This window comes from Schistocerca piceifrons, chromosome 2 (assembly GCF_021461385.2).
Source record: "Schistocerca piceifrons isolate TAMUIC-IGC-003096 chromosome 2, iqSchPice1.1, whole genome shotgun sequence".
Lineage (NCBI taxonomy): Eukaryota > Metazoa > Arthropoda > Insecta > Orthoptera > Acrididae > Schistocerca > Schistocerca piceifrons.
Window position 1 is genome coordinate 879,969,607 of NC_060139.1, and position 21,681 is coordinate 879,991,287.

At 39.5% G+C, this 21,681-nt stretch overlaps 1 protein-coding gene across 1 annotated transcript in view; it reads right to left on the bottom strand.

The window, feature by feature from the left end:
- The window catches only part of LOC124777602 (glutathione S-transferase-like), a 69,111-nt gene that overhangs the window by 18,609 nt on the left and 28,821 nt on the right, over nt 1-21,681 (bottom strand). Inside the window, exon 3 of the mRNA XM_047253065.1 lies at nt 18,680-18,847. Coding sequence (XP_047109021.1) covers nt 18,680-18,847 — 168 coding nt within the window. The remainder of the gene's footprint in view (nt 1-18,679; nt 18,848-21,681) is intronic.

Below are 21,681 nucleotides of genomic sequence, written 5' to 3' on the forward strand. Positions count from 1 at the left end.
ATTCTTAAAGCAGAAAGTGAAAGGAAAGCAGCCTGGAGGGGTGTATAGGAAAAAGCAGGAAAACAGAAAAAGAATGACCATAAATTACAGATAAAAGACAGGGGTAGGTCGATTATTGATCCACAGAAATTAGCAAACTGTTGGAAATATAGATATCATTCTTAATAAATTAATAAAGATTCTGAGTAAAGCTTCAGTGCCCAAGTGTAGTATAATCTTATAAGCAGACATAACTAAAAACACAGATACCATAGATGAAACCAGTAGCAATGTCATAAATATTCTTCACAGTTTTGACATGTCACAGTTGGTCAACAGAACAAGGACAACAAAATCTTTATCTTCAGTAATCAATCATGTTTTTTACAAATACAGTCACAGAATATTGCCTTCTACATGTAGGAATTCTCGGACCCTCAAGTCACTTCTAAAAAGTAACAAAAGTAAAAACTGTGTTGTATAAGCCAATCAGACTCCAGATCTAAAGGTCTCTTTCAAAACACAAAACTCAATAGTTTTCAAGGACATTGTTAAACAAAATCTGGGGTGAAGTGTATACAGAAAACAATATAGATACAAAATTCTCTAAGTTCCATACAATATTTAAACTAAAATTTGAACAGCCATTTTCAAAAAGTATCCACATCTATAGCAAAGCCCAATAAAGGCAGGTAGATAACAGCAGGTATAAGAAAGATCTCCCAAACATTGAAATATCAGAGTTCCATAAGAAAAACCCATAGTGCACCAGAGTTCAAAAACTATTGCCAGATGTACAAAAAGATTTGCAGGAAGATGTTGCTTTCCACAAAAATGTCAGCAAATGGCTAAACAATTCTAAAAAGCAAAAAGTGAAAAGAAAGCGGCCTGGAGGGTTGTATAGGAAAAAGCAGGGAAACAGAAACAGAATGACAATAAATTACAGATAAAAGATAGGGGTAGGTCGATTATTGATCCACAGAAACTAGCAGATTTTGAGAAGAAATATTTTTATGTATAGCAGAGAAAATACAACAAAAATTGCAAAAATTAAAATTTTGTTCTAGTCAAACTTATGCAGCGAATACAATGATGTTTCTACCCGCCATAGAGAAAAAGTGAGGAAACGAGTACAAAAATTAAGGAATAATAAGAGAGCAGGCATAGATGAAGAACCAACCTGCGTATTTAAAGAATGCATAGGCAGTAAAAGGACCCAGAGTATCTGAAACAGGCAATAGATGTGCCTCTGCTAAAGAAAAAAATGGTGATGCTCGAGATGCATAACTACAAGCCCATTTTATCATTTCTGAGAACGCATGCTGTTACAGCAATAAATGCTCAAAATGATGTCCGTCAACCTCAATGCATTTGGCAATACGTGTAAACGACATTCCTCTCAACAGCGAGTAGTTCGCCTGCCATAATGTTCGCACATGCATTGCCAATGCGCTGACGCATGTTGTGAGGCGTTGTCGGTGGATCACGATAGCAAATATGCTTCAATTTTCCCCACAGAAAAAAATCCGGGGACGTCAGATCCGGTGCACGTGCGGGCCATGGTACGGTGCGTCGACGACCAATCCACCTGTCATGAAATATGCTATTCAATACCGCTTCAACTGCACGCGAGCTATGTGCCGGACATCCATCATGTTGGAAGTACATCGTCATTCTGTCATGCAGTGAAACATCTTGTAGTAACATCGGTAGAAAATTACGTAGGAAATCAGCATACATTGCACCATTTAGATTGCCATTGATAAAATGGGGGCCAATTATCCTTCCTCCCATAATGCCGCACCATACATTAACTCGCCAAGGTCGCTGATGTTCCACTTGTCGCAGTCATCGTGGATTTTCCGTTGCCCAGTAGTGCATATTATGCCGGTTTACGTTACCGCTGTTGGTGAATGACGCTTCGTTCCTAAATAGAACGCGTGCAAAAAATCTGTCATCGTCCCGTAATTTCTCTTTTGCCCTGTGGCAGAACTGTACACGAAGTTCGAAGTCGTCGCCATGCAAATCCTGGCGCATAGAAATATGGAACGGGTGCAATCGATGTTGATGTAGTATTCTCAACACCGACGTTTTTGAGATTCCCCATTCTCGCTCAATTTGTCTGCTACTAATGTGCGGATTAGCCGCGACAGCAGCAAAAACACCTACTTGGGCATCATCATTTTTGCAGGTCGTGGTTGACGTTTCACATGTTGCTTAAAAAACACTTCCTGTTTCCTTAGATAACATAACTTTCCGGCAAACGGTCCGGACACATGATGTCGTCTAGGATACCGAGCAGCATACATAGCACACGCCCTTTGGGCATTGTGATCACAATACCCATATATCAACACGATATCGACCTTTTCCGCAATTGGTAAACGGTCCATTTTAACACGGGTAGTGTATCACGAAGGAAATACCGTCCGCACTGGCGGAATGTTACGTGATACCACGTACTTACACGTTTGTGACTACTACAGCGCCATCTATCACAAAGCGAAAAAAGTGGTCCAACTAAAACATTCATATTTCTTTACGTTCTACGCGCATATGTAATAAAAATGGGGGTTCCTATTTTTAAAAAAACGCAGTTGATATCCGTTTGACATATAGCAGCGCCATCTAGCGGGCCAACCATAGCGCCATCTGGTTTTCCCCGGCAGTTATCAGCGATGTGATATAAATGAATAGTGTGAAAGTATTTTTTTCGATGAGATAATATTACCACATGCATTAATTACTTAATTTGAAGCCCAGTGGCCATGGCATGGTGGGTAAACCAGTTCCCATCCTACCACCAGCCGTAAGCATCATTGGGCATGACCAGTACTTGCATGGGTGACCATCCATGTACACTGCTTGTAATCTTCCCTTTGTCTTCATGGTAGGGGTGGTGGCATAAAGTCCCTGATCATCAGTCTTTTGCACCAACGTCTTAGGAGGTGTCCTACATAAGCGTCAGAGGCGACCGACATCGAGCTACATCTGGATACGCGACACTGCAGCATCAAGCAGCAGCATCGGGCGAAAAGCTCGGGTGCCTGCATGCCAGCGACCATCTCTCTGCTTAGAGTCGACCACCTGTTTCTATAAAACGGCACCCCTAAACTGTAGAATACTGTAGCTGGAGAGTAAGACTACAAAATTAGCTTTACTTGAGAAAATAAAGCGAAATGGAATGCTGTGGATGAAAGTTACAAAGGGAGGGATCGTTATGGAGAATTTCATAATTTATATCATCAGTTAGGAAGATCACCAGACAAATTCTTCGAATACACGTGAATGAGCTGAGGAGCATTAAACATCTCATTAATAAATTAAATACGAATGTTTTTTACATGATTAAGAACTTTTAACAGCCGATAAATGCGGACGAATGACAGAGTATCGTAAATACAAAAGAATGAGCGTAGTTTTGCCACAGGATTTAATGAAAGATCGTGGGTTCGGTGTCGATTGCTATTTATATTTTAACTGACTACTCAGCTACAGTATTGCATACTAAATTTTACGTAAACTATTAGTATATTTTTAAGGTCTTGCCAAAATACTTCATCTTTAAGTGTATAAACACCTACCTCGTATACCACACATATTAAATTCCTAATAAAATACACTGAACAATCACGAAATTTTACTGATATTTGATGTTGAGAACGTAATTCATCAGCAGTCAGTCTCAAGCCCAAACTTTTCAGTTAATCTAAATAGTCTGTAAAAATAAAGCACACAAAAGTTTTGAAAAGGAAGTCAAACGTTTTGCCAATTGATTTGTCTAGAAGTTGTTGTTGTTGTTGTTGTTGTGGTCTTCAATCCTGTGACTAGTTTGATGCAGCTCTCCATGCTACTCTATCCTGTGCAAGCTTCTTCAACTCCCAGTACCTACTGCAACCTACATCCTTCTGAATCTGCTTAGTGTATTCATCTCTTGGTCTCCCTCTACGATTTTTACCCTCCACGCTGCCCTCCAATACTAAATTGATGATCCCTCGATGTCTCAGAACATGTCCTACCAACCGATCCCTTCTTCTAGTCAAGTTGTGCCACAAGCTCCTCTTCTCCCCAGTTCTATTCAATACCTCCTCATTAGTTACGTGATCTACCCATCTGATCTTCAGCATTCTTCTATAGCACCACATTTCGAAAGCTTCTATTCTCTTCTTGTCTAAACTATTTATCGTCCACGTTTCACTTCCATGCTTGGTTACACTCCATACAAATACTTTCAGAAACGACTTCCTGACATTTAAATCTATACTTGATGTTAACAAATTTTTCTTCTTCAGAAACGCTTTCCTTGCCATTGCCAGTCTACATTTTATATCCTCTCTACTTCGACCATCATCAGTTATTTGGCAAAACTCCTTTACAACTATAAGTGTCTCATTTCCCAATCTAATTCCCTCAGCATCACCCGACTTAATTCGACTACATTCCATTATCCTCGTTTTGCTTTTGTTGATGTTCATCTTATACCCTCCTTTCAAGACACTGTCCATTCCGTTCAACTGCTCTTCCAAGTCCTTTGCTGTCTCTGACAGAATTACAATGTCATCGGCGAACCTCAAAGTTTTTATTTGTTCTCCGTGGATTTTAATACCTACTCCGAACTTTTCTTTTGTTTCCTTTATTGTTTGCTCAATATACAGATTGAATGACATCGGGGATAGGCTACAACCCTGTCTCACTCCCATCCCAACCACTGCTTCCCTTCCATACCCCTCGACTCTTATAACTGCCACCAGCTTTCTGTACAAATTGTAAATAGCCTTTCGCTCCCTGTATTTTACCCCTGCCACCTTCACAATTTGAAAGAGAGTATTCCAATCAACATTGTCAAAAGCTTTCTCTAAGTCTACAAATGCTAGAAACGTAGGTTTGTCTTTCCTTAATCTATCTTCTTAGATAAGTCGTAGCGTCAGTATTCCCTCACGTGTTCCATCATTTCTACGGAATCCAAAATTGATCTTCCCCGAGGTTGGCTTCTATCAGTTTTTCCATTCGTCTGTAAAGAATTCGCGTAAGTATTTTGCAGCTGTGACTTATTAAACTGATAATTCGGTAATTTTTACATCTGTTAACACCTGCTTTCTTTGGGATTGGAATTATTATATTCTTCTTGAAGTCTGAGGGTATTTCGCCTGTCTCATACATCTTGCTCACCAGATGGTGGAGTTTTGTCAGGACTGGCTCTCCCAAGGCTGTCAGTAGTTTTAATGGAATGTTGTCTACTCCGGGGGCCTTGTTTCGACTCAGGTCTTTCAGTGCTCTGTCAAACTCTTCACGCAGTATCTTATCTCCCATTTCATCTTCATCTACAGCCTCTTCCATTTCCATAATATTGTCCTCAACTACATCGCCCTTGTATAGACCCTCTATATACTCCTTCCACCTTTTTGCTTTCCCTTCTTTGCTTAGAACTGGGTTTCCATCAAAGCTCTTGATATTCATGCAAGTGGTTCTCCTTTCTCCAAAGGTCTCTTTAATTTTCCTGTAGGCAGTATCTATCTTACCCTTAGTGAGATAAGCCTCTACATTCTTACATTTGTGCTCTAGCCATCCCTGCTTAGCCATTTTGCACTTCCTGTCGATATCATTTTTTAGACCTTTGTATTCCTTTTTGCCTGCTTCATTTACTGCTTTTTTATATTTTCTCCTTTCATCAATTAAATTCAATATTTCTTCTGTTACCCAAGGGTTTCTACCAGCCCTCGTCTTTTTACCTATTTGATCCTCCGCTGCCTTCACTATTTCACCCCTCAAAGGTACCCATTCTTTTTCTACTGTATTTCTTTCCCCCATTCCTGTCAATTGTTCCCTTATGCTCTCCCTGAAACTCTGTACAACCTCTGGTTGTTTCAGTTTATCCAGGTCCCATCTCCTTAAATTCCCACCTTTTTGTAGTTTCTTCAGTTTTAATCTACAGTTCATAACCAATAGATTGTGGTCAGAGTCACATCTGCCCCTGGAAATGTCTTACAATTTAAAACCTGGTTCCTAAATCTCTGTCTTACCATTATATAATCTATTGATACCATTTAGTATCTCCAGGGTTCTTCCATGTATACAACCTTCTTTCATGATTCTTGAAGTACGAAATAAGAAATTAAATATATTAGAGAAGCATTTGAAGCCCCTCATTTACTATTCATCATTTCGAGCATCATTGAAAGGCCCGTAGTGTTTCTCTGATCCACTTATTTCTATTACATAAATCATTTCACAAAGTATTTATTCAGAAAGCATGATCTTACTGACACCTCATTTGCCTTCCTAACGTCTTCTGTTCTCGAAAATTCTTAATTCGAAGGAAGCCTTTCCGGACATTTAAATACCGAACCAATGTATATTTTTATGCGCAAAATAGCTAGGCCTTGAACAGAGGAACTTTTTAAGACTTCGTTTACATAGATTTGCAGCAGCATTTCGTGAAATATTTAAATTATTCCTCAACTTAGTAATTAAGTTTTCCTTAATTATCGTGATAACTTTCAAGCAGTTAAATATTTTCCTGCAAAACTACAAGGTGTACAACTTTGCTTGCGCCGTTTGTCGATAGGTGGTGACAACGGTAAGTAGCGGTCGAAAGAAACAGATCACAGACGTCAGGCAGTTAGCTTGGACCTCGGTCACCATAACCTCATTTAAACATTAGTCGATTTGTGTCTGCATCATAATGTTGTTCTTGATTGAAAATGTCAGTTTACGAGCCTAATTCTCGTCATTTGCGGGAGGTGTTACTATTTCGTTTCAATATGAAGAAAACAGCTGCTGAGTCTCGTCGAATGCTCTCGAGTACGTATGGTAAGGACCCTATTAGTGAGAGAACGTGTCGTGAGTGGTCTCAACGATTCAAGAACGGTGATTTTAATGTCGTAGACCGGCATAGTGGTGGAAGAGAGAATGTTTGCGAAGATGCAGAACTGGAGACATCGCTGGGGGAAGACTCGAGTCAAACTCAAGAAGAATTGGCACGATTAGTGGGAGTGACACAGCAAGCCATTTCAAAACGTCTCAAGGCTATAGGCATGGTTCGGAAAGAAGGAACTTGGGTCCCGTGTGATCTGAAACCAAGAGACGTTGAACGGCGTTTTTGTGTTAGTGAACAGTTGCTTCAGAGACAAAAACGGAAGGGATTTCTGCATCGCCTTGTGACCGGGGACGAAAAATGAGTTCATTAGGATAACCCTAAACGCAAAAAATCACAGGGATATCCCGTCCAAGCTTCCACGTCGACAGCCAAACCGAATATTCACGGCTCCAACATCATGCTCTGCATTGGCTGGACCAGGTTCATGTCGTGTACTATGAGGTGTCAAAACCAAGTAAAACAATCAGAGGTGCTCGTTATCGAGCGCAATTAATGCGTTTGAGCAAGGCATTAAAATACAAACGGCCGCAATACAGCGAGAGGCACGATAAAGTGATTTTGCAGCACGACGACGCTCAACCCTACGCTGCAAATGAGGTGAAAACGTACTGCCCCACCCGCCATATTCTCCAGACATTGCTCCCTCTGACTACCACCTGTTTAGATCAATGGCGCAGGGCCTGGCTGACCAACAATTCCGATCTCATGAAGAAGTCACAAATTGGATCGACTCGTGGATCGCTTCAAAAGATGAACAATTTATTCGAAGCGGGATTCGTACACAGCCCGAAAGATGGGAGAAAGTAGTGGCCAGCGATGGAAAATACTTTGAATGATACATGTGTAACCAATTTGTTACATTAAAGCCTCAAATGTTGGGGGAAAAACGGCGGAAGCAAAGTTGTACACCTTGTAGAATTCACGTTGATCACCTTGATACACCTTTTGTCTGTTTTTCTCTCTTCGTTCGGCTATGAAAATTCGGACAAAACTCATGGTGTAATCTATAGGAAGTCTTGTTTTCTTTTCGCTTTGCTCACACGTTTGACAAAAACGTATCGAGTGTTAATCATACGATAAAAAAGTCCTTTCTGCGTACTATCATTTGCAGAAAACGTCTTTTCGATATCTTGAACCGTTTATGATATACGACGATTTTTACGACCACTTGATTCTCGAAGCGCAGGAAAGGATTCGGACGCGCCGCGAGCGATCTGTTCGCGGATATAACAACCAGTATCTCAAGAATGAAAAGAGATATCATTCCGCTCTCAGTTTTAAATACAGTTTAGATATATCGGTTACATTTCATATGCAATAATGTATGGCCTAGAATGAACTACACGGAAAGTCTCCACAATGTGATTTTACCTCTGCAAACTCTTAATAGTTTCGTGCAGTCATGTAACTCACAAGGGAATGGTCCCATAAGACATGTCGAAACCTACGCTGAAAGTTTCTACTCAGGAAGAACACAACGAAAGAAATGCACTGTCAAAATTGTAGCTGCTAAGAGGCACTGCAAGTATTTAAAAAAAGTACCTAAAAATTGCCAAAATCATACCGCGCCAGGCGGCGATAGAAATGAACACCCCTACTGGCGGTGTAGCAACTGCGCGTGTGCAACTAGGTACACACACACACACAAACACACACACACATACACACAGCCGAGGTCGGCGGTACATTTGTAAACATGAAAACCAAACAACCCGATCGTAATTTGTAAAGGACGTTTCAGGCTACCATTCGTTGATAGTTTTTCTGACATTACAGTACACAGTAACTATTCTCTCGAATTAATCACTCAAGTAACATCTATTACAAATTGTCAGTTGCTTTTCGCAGTATTGGTAAATATTGACAATACAGATAAGCTGAATAAATATTTATTGTGCGTTCGTAAGGCTAAGCTGCTAATAGTACCTTTTTTTTCTTCCATTTTCACAGTAATGTGGAACCCAGTTAACGTTCTCAGTTTAGCAATGATGAAATATGAAGAACGTGGTTTGCAGCCGAAGTCACCTACTCCTGAGGGCGTACATATGTGTCACTTATTAGTTGATTTCGTTGACATTCATTCGAATGATAACGACATTTCGTTTGAAATTGTGGATACGTTTGAAGAGATAGGAAATAACTGTGACGATTCCATGAATTATGGTTCGAGCCACGTCAGTTGTGCCTGTAACAGTTCAAAAGAAGAATACCTTCGAAGCCTCAAAAAATCATGTACTGCAACAGCTTTGTTCATGAGATCCAGAAAATATTGGATACACACTCCCAGGTAGATGCCATTTTCCTTGACTTCCGGAAGGCGTTCGATACAGTTCCGCACTGTCACCTGATAAACAAAGTAAGAGCCTACGGAATATCAGACCAGCTCTGTGGCTGGATTGAAGAGTTTTTAGCAAACAGTACACAGCATGTTGTTCTCAATGAAGAGACGTCTACAGACGTTAAAGTAACCTCTGGCGTGTCACACGGGAGTGTTATGAGACTATTGCTTTTCATAATATATATGAATGACCTAGTAGATAGTGTCGGAAGTTCCATGCGGCTTTTCGCGGATGATGCTGTAGTATACAGACAAGTTGGAGCATTAGAAAATTGTAGCGAAATGCAGGAAGATCTGCAGCGGATAGACACTTGGTGCAGGGAGTGGCAACTGACCCTTAACATAGACAAATGTAATGTATTGCGAATACATAGAAAGAAGGATCCTTTATTGTATGATTATATGATAGCGGAACAAACGCTGGTAGCAGTTACTTCTGTAAAATATCTGGGAGTATGCGTGCGGAACGATTTGAAGTGGAATGATCATATAAAATCAGTTGTTGGTAAGGCGGGTACCAGGTTGAGATTCATTGGGAGAGTCCTTAGAAAATGTAGTCCATCAACAAAGGAGATGGCTTGCAAAACACTCGTTCGACCTTTACTTGAGTATTGCTTATCAGTGTGGGATCCGTACCAGGTCGGGTTGACGGAGGAGACAGAGAAGATCCAAAGAAGAGCGGCACGTTTAGTCACAGGGTTATTTGGTAAGCACGATAGCGTTACGGAGATGTTTAGCAAACTCAAGTGGCAAACTCTGCAAGAGAGGCGCTCTGCATCGCGTTGTAGCTTGCTGTCCAGGTTTCGAGAGGGTGCGTTTCTGGATGAGGTATCGAATGTATTGCTTCCCCCTACTTATACCTCCCGAGGAGATCACGAATGTAAAATCAGAGAGATTCGAGTGCGCACGGAGGCTTTCCGGCAGTCGTTCTTCCGCGAACCATACGCGACTGGAACAGAAAAGGGAGGTAATGATAGTGGCACGTAAAGTGACCTCCGCTACACACCGTTGGGTGGCTTGCGGAGTATAAATGTAGATTTAGATGTAGACAAAGAAAAAGTGGTTAAATATTGGTTACACGATTAAATATTGGTTACACGAAGGAGGGAAAAGACGCTTGAAGTTAGGCAGTGCGCAAAGGCGTTTTCGTTTCGTAAAATCGGGGCTTGAACTGTACAAAAGAAAGAATGAATTACATGAAGTAACAAATTTACGTCAAACGGAAACCCGAAACCATCTGAACGAAAACTGTTCGAAACATTTAGAATTGCTCGTGAGAGACTATGCACTGTTACCGATAGAGATCGACGAGACTGGGCCTTCCGAATTGCATCTGACATGAACATTGCTGATTTCCAGACTTCGTCAACCTGGCTACGCAGATTCAAGAAATCGTACAGAATAGGAAGTCGCAAAACTACCAAGTTTACGTCACGTAAACGTGTAATAGACAATGCTATAGGGAAACTCATAGGTGACGTAAAGACGAAACTTGGTATTATCCCCGCAGCTGCTGCTTATAACGCTGATCAGCCAGGTTTCGTGAAAGAACTGCGTGCACACCGCACTTTACGATTTCGGGGTGTAAAAAAGACGGAGTCGGTTGCCCAAGCAATGAATGCAATGTCACACTAACATACGATTATGCCAGTGATAAGTATGAATGGTTTACTGTTCCCGCAGCTGTATATCTGCCTTCAAGAACCGCAAGGCACATTAGGACCAAAACTTAAAATAATGGACTGTTTAGTTGCAAAAATCTTGTAATCGACATATTAAAATCTGGAAAAATGGGAAAGAATAATTTTCAACATTTCGTTTGAAACGTATTCCTACCAGCTGCAGAAACTAATTCATTGCTTTTGTTGGATTCCTGGTCTGGACATAACGATGTCTCTGTTTTTGTGGAGGACACGAGAAATCTGTAATGTATTATAGATTCCTCCTGGAACTACTGGTGTCATTCAACCTCTCGATAAAGAATTTTTTTGACCGTGGAAAGCATTTTTCGGGAAATTATCAGACAACATAATCTCTGATATCTCTCTCTCATTCAGGTTTATCAGCGGAACTGTGTTCTTACGCTCCAGTCATTTGTGCATTACCAGTTGTCTTCGCCACGCATTACGAATTTGATCAAGTATGCCTGGTATGCGGCGCAATATGCAGAACAAAAGCCGGGACCGTTTCTGATTCCATCCCAGTTCTGTCTAAATAAAACCAGTGGTTATTCTTAAGTGAATGACTGCATCAATTTTTCCTTTGTCTGAGTGACTGGTGCAAGAAAAATGTTTGTTTTTGTCATTCAATAAACACTTCGCATTTTTGTGAAGGAATAAACTACTATCTGTTTCATTGACAGTCAAATGTAAAACATCCAAACATTATCATAAGGAACGGCCTATAGGAATTGTTATAAAATGTAGTACTATAAGACACATTTCGTTTCAACATATTACATGTCCTCATTGATGGAAGTCGTCTGTGACATCAAACACTGCTATGATTTTATTTTCTCTACTAGCCACTTTTATCAGAATTATATATGCAAGAATTGAACTGTAGATACGAAATTATTCAAAAAAATGTTTGTATAGTTTAAGCCAGGTTTTCACCGGAGCACACAAGCTAACAACCACGAGCAAAAGAGTATTCCGCCTGGTGTACCCGGTAGGCCTCTTGCAGGTGTTTCAACTGGACGCCACTGCAGCTGTTTACATGTCCGTAACCTTCCCCAGTTACCTAATCGGCAAATGAAGACCTGCAGTTTAACGTGGATTACGAACCACATGTCTTTCGTGGCCACTGCAACACCTGTGAGAAGTGAATGCTCGGTTAAAAATCACAGTGAAAAAGTTGCAGTCTGAACGAGATTTGATCGCGCGCTCTCTGGACCACGAAGCGCACGGTTTGCTACTAGACCATGCTGTTTTTTTTAAATGATCTGACCATTATCTCTTACACGCTAGCTGGCTAGCTGTGTCATCTCTTGAGATGATGCTCGACGTCGGTAATTAGTATTCTGTTTACAAATTTCCACCCAATGGTAATGAGAAGCCAGGAATAAATGGCAGCCGATATACTAGGAAAATTTTGGACCGGTGCTAAGGAGAGATGGAGATGCAATTTCGTGTAAAGTGCACGAATTCCAAGCATGTCACGCTTCCATAAAATATGAGACACTTAAATTCTTCCTTCGCAGCGCCATTTTCCATACTCTGTCAAGAACAGTGCGCTTTCCATGCAAAATAATCCTCAATCATTAGCGGAGTTTGGCGTTGTGGCACCGACGAGATGGAGTTGTATCCTGTATGCCGAATATTAGCTCTAAAAACTAAAAGCATAGCGTTCATAGGCAATGTTCACTACCTCATGTTCTCTTCGATTTCCTCTAGTGTAAGCGATTCTACCCATATACAAGCGAAGGATGAAACGATGATGAGGACAACACAACACCCAGTCCCGAGCGGAGAAAATCTCCAACCCGACCTGGAATCCAACCTGTGCCCAGTGCATGGGAAGCAAGCACGTTACCACCCAGCAAAGCAGGCGGACAGTGACAAGAGAAAACTGGCAAGACAGGAGCTGGTAACAGGGAATACAGAAATGGAGGAGTACTGGAGTGACAGCTACACTATGTGATAAAAAGTATCCAGACACCCCCAAAAACATACATTTTCATATTAGGTTAATTGTGCTGCCACCTACTGCCAGATATTGCATATCAGCGATCTCAGTAGTCATTAGACACCGTGAGAGAGCAGAATGGGGCGCTCCGCGGAACTCACGGACTTTGAACATGGCCAGGTGATTGGATATCACTTGTGTCATACGTCTGTACGCGAGATTTCCACACTCCTAAACGTCCATAGGTCCACTGTTTCCAAAGTGATAGTGAAGTGGAAACGTGAAGGGACACGTACAGCACAGAAGCGTGCAGGCTGACCTCTTCTGTTCACTGACGGAGACCGCCGACGTTGAAGAGGGTCGTAATGTGTAATAGGGTGACCTCAATCCAGACTATCACACAGGAATTCCAAACTGCATCAGTATCCACTGCAAGTACTATGACAGTTTGGCGGGAGGTGAGAACACTTGGATGGTCGAGCTGCTGCCCATAAGCCACACATCACGCCGGTAAATGCCAAACAACGCCTCGCCAATTGGACGATTGATCAGTGGAAAAACGTTGTGTGGAGTGACGAATCACGGTACACAATGTGGCAGTCGGATGGCATGGTGTGAGTATGGCGAATGCTCGGTGAACGTCATCTGTCAGCGAGTGTAGTGCCAACAGTCAAATTCAAAATTCAGAGGCGGTGGTGCTATGGTGTGGTCGCGTTTTTCATGGAGGGGCTTGTTCGCCTTGGTGTTTTGCGTGGCACTATCACAGCACAGGGGCACGTTCGTGTTTTAACCACCATCTTGCTTCTCACTGTTGAAGAGCAATTCGGGAATGGCGATTGCATCGTTCGACACGATAGAGCACCTCTTCATAATGCACAGCCTGTGGGGGAGTAGCTATACGATAATAACATCCCTGTAATGGACTGGCCTGCACAGAGTCCTGACCTGAATCCTATAGATAGATTTGGAGTGCCGACTTCATGCCAGGCCTCACCAAGCGACATCGATAGCTCTCATCAGTGCAGTACTCCGTGAAGAATGGGCTGCCATTCCCCAAGAAACGCACCTGATTGAATGTATGCCTGCGAGAGTGGAAGCTGTCATCAAGGCTAAGGGTGGGCTAACACCATATTTAATTCCAGTATTACCGATGGAGGGCGCTACGAGCTTGTAAGTCATTTTCAGCCAGGTGTCCGGATACTTTTGATTACATAGTGTATCTCTCGTACTAACTCAGAGGAGCTGGTGCTAGAGACGGCAGTAGCTGGGAATAAAGAGGAGTGGAGGAGGTTTTACATGATATAGTTATTAAAAAGATTCTCACTGTTTCCTCTGAAATGAATAAGCTCTTACTCAGAATCTTATACTTATTACACTTATCAGCTTTTTGTTGTACATCCAACATATCTAATACAAAAGTCACCTGTCCAGGCCTCTGTTGATTATCATTGGACCAGAGACGAAGATGACAAAATGAAAACTGAAATACTAAATTCATCCTTCTGATGAACTCGAAAGCCATAGTTTATGTCAACATGCAACACAATGGATAAAATCTTGTGTTACCAACAGAAAGGAATATCTGATGGCAGAATCTAGATGCATATCTGAAAGCAAGGCCATTAAATACAATGCGCCTCAGGGATCTGTACATAGTCCACTATTTCTGTACATCCATCCTTGTGATTAATGGTCTCTGTGACTTGGGCTGTTCACATACATACTGAAATGAACTGGTTGCTATATAATAAAATAACATCAAACAATCGCTGCAGGTATTTCATTTTATTAAGTATTGCGTGCTACTATCCAATCTCTTTCAAAACTACATCAAAGTCAGTGAGAAGGAACAAAAATTTTTGTATCATGGTGACATGACGGTGGTAAATGCAGAGAAAGAAACTTGAACATTCATTTTAGCAGATAACGTGGTTCAGCAGTTCTCACAGAATGACTGAATTAAAAAGCTACAAAAGGCAGTGTTCATGGTTTTCACTAATAAATAAAAGGAAGATCTCATAAATGTACTTATACAGGAAACAAGACTGGAAGAAATTACCTGCATAACATTTTTGAAAACTGTGCCAGATAATTAGCTCTAATGAAGACAACATATAGAAAGTGTTTGCTGTAAATTAGGCAATGTAATATTCATTATGAAACTAGCCACTTCAATGTACAGTGTGTCACATTCTTCTTCAACTCTACTTACAATATGGTATTGCTTAAAGGGAAGCTCTGGCAGAATAAATGCAAAAAATTCTTATATTGCAAAAAAGGCAATTGGGATTATTCTGAATAGCACCAAAGTGACTCCTGCAGAAATGACTTCCAAAAACCAAAAATACTGGTATGTCCATCTATTAACATACACAGAACAATAATTTCATTAATAAAAGATAGTAAATTACCAGAAGAAATGCAGATGCCCATTTTCATGAGACAAGAAAGAAAGACCAGCTAAGAAGTATACCACACAGACAGGGATGCTGTTAAATTTCTCAACAAACAGGTGCTCAACTGATAAAGTACCTTAGAATGTAAATAATAGGGAATGTTTTATTATGTGTGTTTTGCATTTACCTTTATATGATGTGCATGAAAACAATGTATACAACTGGATATAAAACCACAGCTAAATGTGAATTGCTGTATATATTATACACTGATTGAAAAAGAATCGCAACATCAAGAAGGAGGTCTGCAAAATAAACGAAAGCTGGTAGGTGTGTTTCCACATCTGAAAGTTGAATTCCGTTGGAATTTCGCACCAGTCGCGTAAGAGTGGCGTAGTAGCGCCACTATGAGGATGCAAATCAGGTTTGCTTTAAATACATGCTGTAAACCTCGTGGGCATTAGTATGAGAATAGACATGATGAGTTGACGTTAGTCAAGAGTGCCTTTAATACAACAAAGACCCCATTATCAACATCTCACTGTGTTTAAACGAGGTTATGTATTAGGGTTATGAGAAACTGGACGTTTCTTCCGTGATTCTGCAGAAAGCCTTGGCAGAAATGTAGCCACTGTACGTGTTTGCTGGCAGCGGTAGTCATGAGAACGTATGGTCCTAAGAAAAGTGGGCTCCAGGCTACCATGTGGCGCTACCAAGAGGAGAGCACATCATATTTGGCATATGGCTCTGGCACATAATACTGCATCTGCAGTAGCAATTTGATCAGCAGCTAGCATGACAGTTACACAATAAGCAGTTTTAAATCAGTTAGTTCAATGACAGCTCTGAGCTAGCGACCTGCAACGTTCATTCCACTATCCAAAACCACTGCTATTTGCGACTTCAGTGACATGAAGCGAGAGCTTATTGGAGGACATGGTGGAAGTCAGTTGTGTTTTCTGATGAAGGCCAGTGATGGCCTTGTGTTTGTTTGAAGGAAGTCAGTTGTGGGACTGCAAAAAGCTGTCTGCATGCTAGACACACTGCACCTACACCTGGAGTTATGATCTAGGGTGTGATTTCATATGACAACAGAGCACTCTCGTCGTTATCTCATACACCCTGAGATAAAACTAGTATGTTAGTCTGGTCATTCGATCTGTTGCGCTGCCATTCATGAACAGAAGTCCAGGAGGTATTCTCCAACAGGATAACACTCATTCACAGATAATTGTTGTATCCAGACGTGCTCTACCGAGTGTCAATACGTTGCCTTGGCCTGCACAGTCATCAGATTTGTCTCCAGTCAAGCACATACGGGACATTATCGGATAACAACTATAATATCATCCACAAACAGTATTAACCATCCCTGTATTGACCAATCAAGTGCAACAGGCATGGAATTCCATCCCACAAAGAGATATCCAGCACCTGTACTACACAATGCATTCACATCTGCATGCTTGTATTCAACACTCTGACAGCTGCATTGGTTATTGATGTATCAGCATTTGTGATGACACATCTTGTGCTTACATCAACCTGTGATCCTGCAGTTTTCATCACTCAAATATACCTAGACAAATAGATTCCCAAAATTTCATAAGTCTACATTAATTACTTTTTGGTGTATGATTTTATACGTGGGTGCTATAATCACCTAATTTAAACAACATTTAAGTAACTTTAAGACCTAAAATAAATATTGATGTAAATGTATCCACAAAGTTACTATCATATCCAGCACTTTTTGTTTCAAACTGTAGTTAATATGAAGATTAAATATTTTAAGACATTATATTAAGGTAATTTGTTCTTGCACTAAATGTAATCAAAAGGGACTAAATAAAAACCGATCAGTGAACCTATGTTTGTCACACAGATTTGAAAATGGTGATATGGAAATCAGTGAGTCAAGGATTGAAAACCAGGCCCTCCCAAAGATGAAAGCCTACTGGATATGATGTGGTATCGATTTAATTCTGGTTGAGCATGTGAGATAACTGCCTCCTCCACTAACAATAGCTCATGTTATTCAGGGAAATTGTAATTTTTAAACTGTGTATGTGATCATTATTTAATTTATTCCAAAAACTATATTTTTATAAGATCTTCACCTCATCATTTGTAACAAGCCATCCCATCAATTCACATATCAAATCACGTGACCTATAATTAAAAAAACTGATTTGTACAATATTGTATTGTACAAATTGTACAATATATGATCAAAAGGATTAACAGAGGCACAAATAGAGGTGCAAATAAATTTTTCTTGTTTATTTTGCAGTGTTATAGTGCAATTATTTCACATTTTTAATAACAGACTGGAGAATTTTTCAATATTGGAATTTATTACACCTTGTCTCTAAATTAGGTACGAAATTTCCCTTCATAGCACAAGATGTTTTTTATTCCGTGATTACCTATATTAGGTCCTAGCTTTCAGTTAATTTTACCCTCGTTTGTTTTAGAACCAGAGGGTTCAATCTATGCCCCACAGGCTGTATATTGTCCAAATTGTCCAAAGCAAATTTCAGTGTGTTGTCAGAAGTGAACATCTATCACAGGATCAGTGTTAGTGTTAATGTTAAGTACATTATATGCAGCGCAAAACCCCACCTCCTCTTCCAGTGTGATCCAGGTAAGCTAAAAGTTTGGACACCTTTCGTAGAGGAAAAAAGGTTGAATGCACTGTATGAATATCTTAAAGAAAGAGCTAAATTTTTCATCTACCTTTGTAAACCACTTAACTGTAAATTTTCTCTTAAAACATTGTTATCAAGTCATTGTTTACAATACTGTAATACAACACTTTTCTTCTGTGATCTGAAACTAACAGGTCAGTAACTACAAATCTTTCATGAGAATTATGGAAGATAACTGGATCTAAAAACAAACGGTCAATAGTTGCTACACAACATCCTTCATTTATCAGTGGGAAGATTGGAGTGGCAAATAAGTAAAACATAGTTAATCCAGTAAAATTATATTGCATCATTAAGTTCCAATGGCATTCTTGCTCAAGCAAGAAAGAGGAACAGCACAATATTCCACTGATGTGGTAATGGTGAAAAAATGTCCTGGCCTAACAGGACATATACCTAATTGAATAATTAGCCATTGTTGTTTGCTATACATAATGTAATTATTTGATTGTCACTATAGACACTGTTGCACTATTTGCTGTTACCTCAATGCCAGACACCTCAAAGCTCTGTTCAACAAAATATTTGCTTAGATCTAGAGATTCATATGTACATTATTTCTAAAAAAAAAATGGTGCAAATCCACCCTTTCTCATACTAGATCTTCAACAATAGCAGCTAAACAAATGTTTTCGGTCTTTAACATGATAATTCTGTTTGTAACAGAATTGTTCTAGTAGATTGTACAAATGTAGAACTAAATAACTGTTTTCAGAAATATGCTTCAAATACTGCTAAACACAAAACTTACTTGTTCTTAAGTCTACTACTGAATCAACAGCCATATCAATCTGAGCAGATTCCCAATCATTTTCACCTGCCAGTCCAAGCTTCCTGCCTAAGTAACGGCATATGGCTATGGACTGATGCATCTTCTTTCCATCAATTTCAAGAAGGGGAACTTGTCCAAATGGTGTAGCTGCAAAATTGGAAACAATTATTTACCATTTCCATATAAACACAGAAAAATTACATAAATGCTATAAATATAGTTCTAGATATTTCTCCAGTAATCAGAGTTGAAGATTATGAAACACAAATTCTGTTGTAGAGTAGCCATTCACATCGTAGCTTTAACTTAAATCCTTGTGTACATGTGCCACCTCAAGGTATGATAATGCAACTTTTTGTCAAAATTAAGTCCTGCATCCCTGTCTCAACATTTTTTTTCTCTAAATAAAGTTGTAACAGAGTTTTTAAAGTCACTTCACATTTAAATAATCTGATGTGTAGAGGTAACAACTCACTGAATAGTTACAGTGCTGAGCTGCAGATAATACATAAATAAGACAAAGGACTTAGTTACTTTTTGGATGAATTCTGCAGCAGATCTCTTGAGTACAGATGCATACACAACCATAAAACTATACCGTGAGTTGTTATGAGGGCATGCTGAAAAGTAATGCCTCTGAATTTTTTATATAAATACTGTTAAAGCGTTTAACATAAAACAAACACTATTAACATAATACTTCTGTTCTTCAAGTCAAGGTATATGCACCCTGTTGCCACAACTCCAACAATGTGTAACATTGTGGGCTGTAATGTAACTATGTCAGTGGGTGAGAAACAGCATGATGTAATTGTGTTATAAATTCAAAGAGTCATCCACACATGGGCCACCCTGTCCTTCAGCAAGACAAAGCCAGACAACATACTTATGAGTGCTGTGATATCTGCAAACAATCCAATGCTTTGCATTCACTGTCATCAGTCGTTCTCCATATAGTCGCAACTTGGTTAACAAGTTGGGCCAAAAAATGAAGGTAATGTAGACAAAAATTTCAACCAGTTCTTTCAATGGATTGTGAGTTTTTTGATCTGCAGTGGTAGCTGATCTACAAACTTACTTCCAATTACCAGTGGGGTCCTTATCAGCTTCCTGTTTTCTATTCTGAACTGGTGCAAAGCTTCTCAGATAAACAAATTTGCCACGATTTTATTCTGTTGTGAGGTTAAATGACCTCTTTGCCACAATTTTACGTTCTGGCTGTTACAAGCTTGACACAAAATCAAGTGTGTAACTCATTCTTGGTCTGTTTAATCACTTCCAGATCCAGTGCAGTAACTATTATGTCACCTACAAACATGAGTATGAAGGCTGGCTGGTGTCTTTGATTGGCTATATAGACATGGTGATGACTATTTTGGATGCAACACAATTGACTTCACAGTTGCATTTACTTAGACCACTGTTGTCTGGCCAACTGAGTTTATAACTATTTTTTCTGGATTAACAGACTGTACACACAGAATGCAGTCACATTCACTAACCAATTTGGCTTTTACATAAATGTTAGTTTGTCTGTGTCTACAGTGAGAAATTCCCTTAGAAACAGAAAAGTCAAACCTGTTTAACTGAATCATTCATAATTGAAATACAAGTCTAAATTGTTTGATACAGTCATACACAGTTGCAATGACTCACACCAATCCCATACCCTTGATTAACCCTTGTTTTTATCGACATTAAAGCTCCCCTACTACTCTGTTTCTTTCAAAAAATGGTTCTTCAGTCCTTTCATTGGTTTGTTGACAATGTGCCATGTATGATTTATAACCAGCTCCCCCATATCATTGCTTAAAAGCTAAAACAAAACTCTATGTAGTTTTGGCCCCTTTAATGTACGAATGATACAAGTGTATTAAATTTGTGATGATGCTGAGACCGTGAACTGAAGTATCATCTTGAGGCAAAATCCTCACATGAAATATGAGGCATCAACAACTCAGTAAGCCTAAGTCACAATACACACATTTTAGCTATCTGTTAAATGATAGGCATAACTGAATACTTAGCTGTTTAGTCCCCCTTAAACATCCTAACAACCACCACCATAACTGAATACTTTACATTTGGGGCAAGAAAAAGAATTGGAATACATACAATTACATAATGAATATTCAGTGAAAGGGCTACACTCTGTAAGAACACCCATGGAAAAAAGTGATACTACAAGTAAAATGCAAATATTGATGATTTCTGAGCTGTCTACGATTTATTATATAATAAATACATGAAATGAGTTAGTTTGTATCATCATTAATGTTTACTGCCAATTGTCCTACTACATTCCTCCTATGGGAATCATCACATTAGGTCCAGCAGAAATAAAGAGAGTGAGATTGATAAAAATAAGGAAAATAATATTGCTAGATTTCATTAAGTAGTTCACTGTTAAACACAGTCTGATCTAAACTTGGTTTTTATGAAGATGTTATAAAGTCAGATTAGCTACACATATAAAGTACAAGGACTAGTAAGGTTTAATACTCTGGTTCTGGAATTTCTTTAAAAAACTCTTTTGGCTAGTAAAATTCAGCCATATTATTCAGTCGATATGCCAATAAATATTAGAAGACTCTTTGAACTGCTTCATGGAATACTGCTAATCCTCAAAAACCAAAATCTACAGTACAACTCATATCAACAGCTGAACGACTGTTACATATGAGGTATCTGTTTCATATAAAAATGCTATTTTTAGCTTTTTTATATAACTAGAAATGGGAAAGGTAACCATTATCTATACAGGCAACATGCTGAGCATCAAAATACAGATGTAGCTGAGCCATAGAACTAAAATTCTTCATCAGAGCATGCACTAACACAATCTTGTGTGTTCAGTATCTTTGTTACAAGGATTAAGAGTATTGTGTGAGACAGTATGCTGCTTGATGACTTGCTCTGATTGTGAATATTTCTCCTTTCTCGAATAATTTCAGCATATGTAAGTTGCTTAGATACATTTG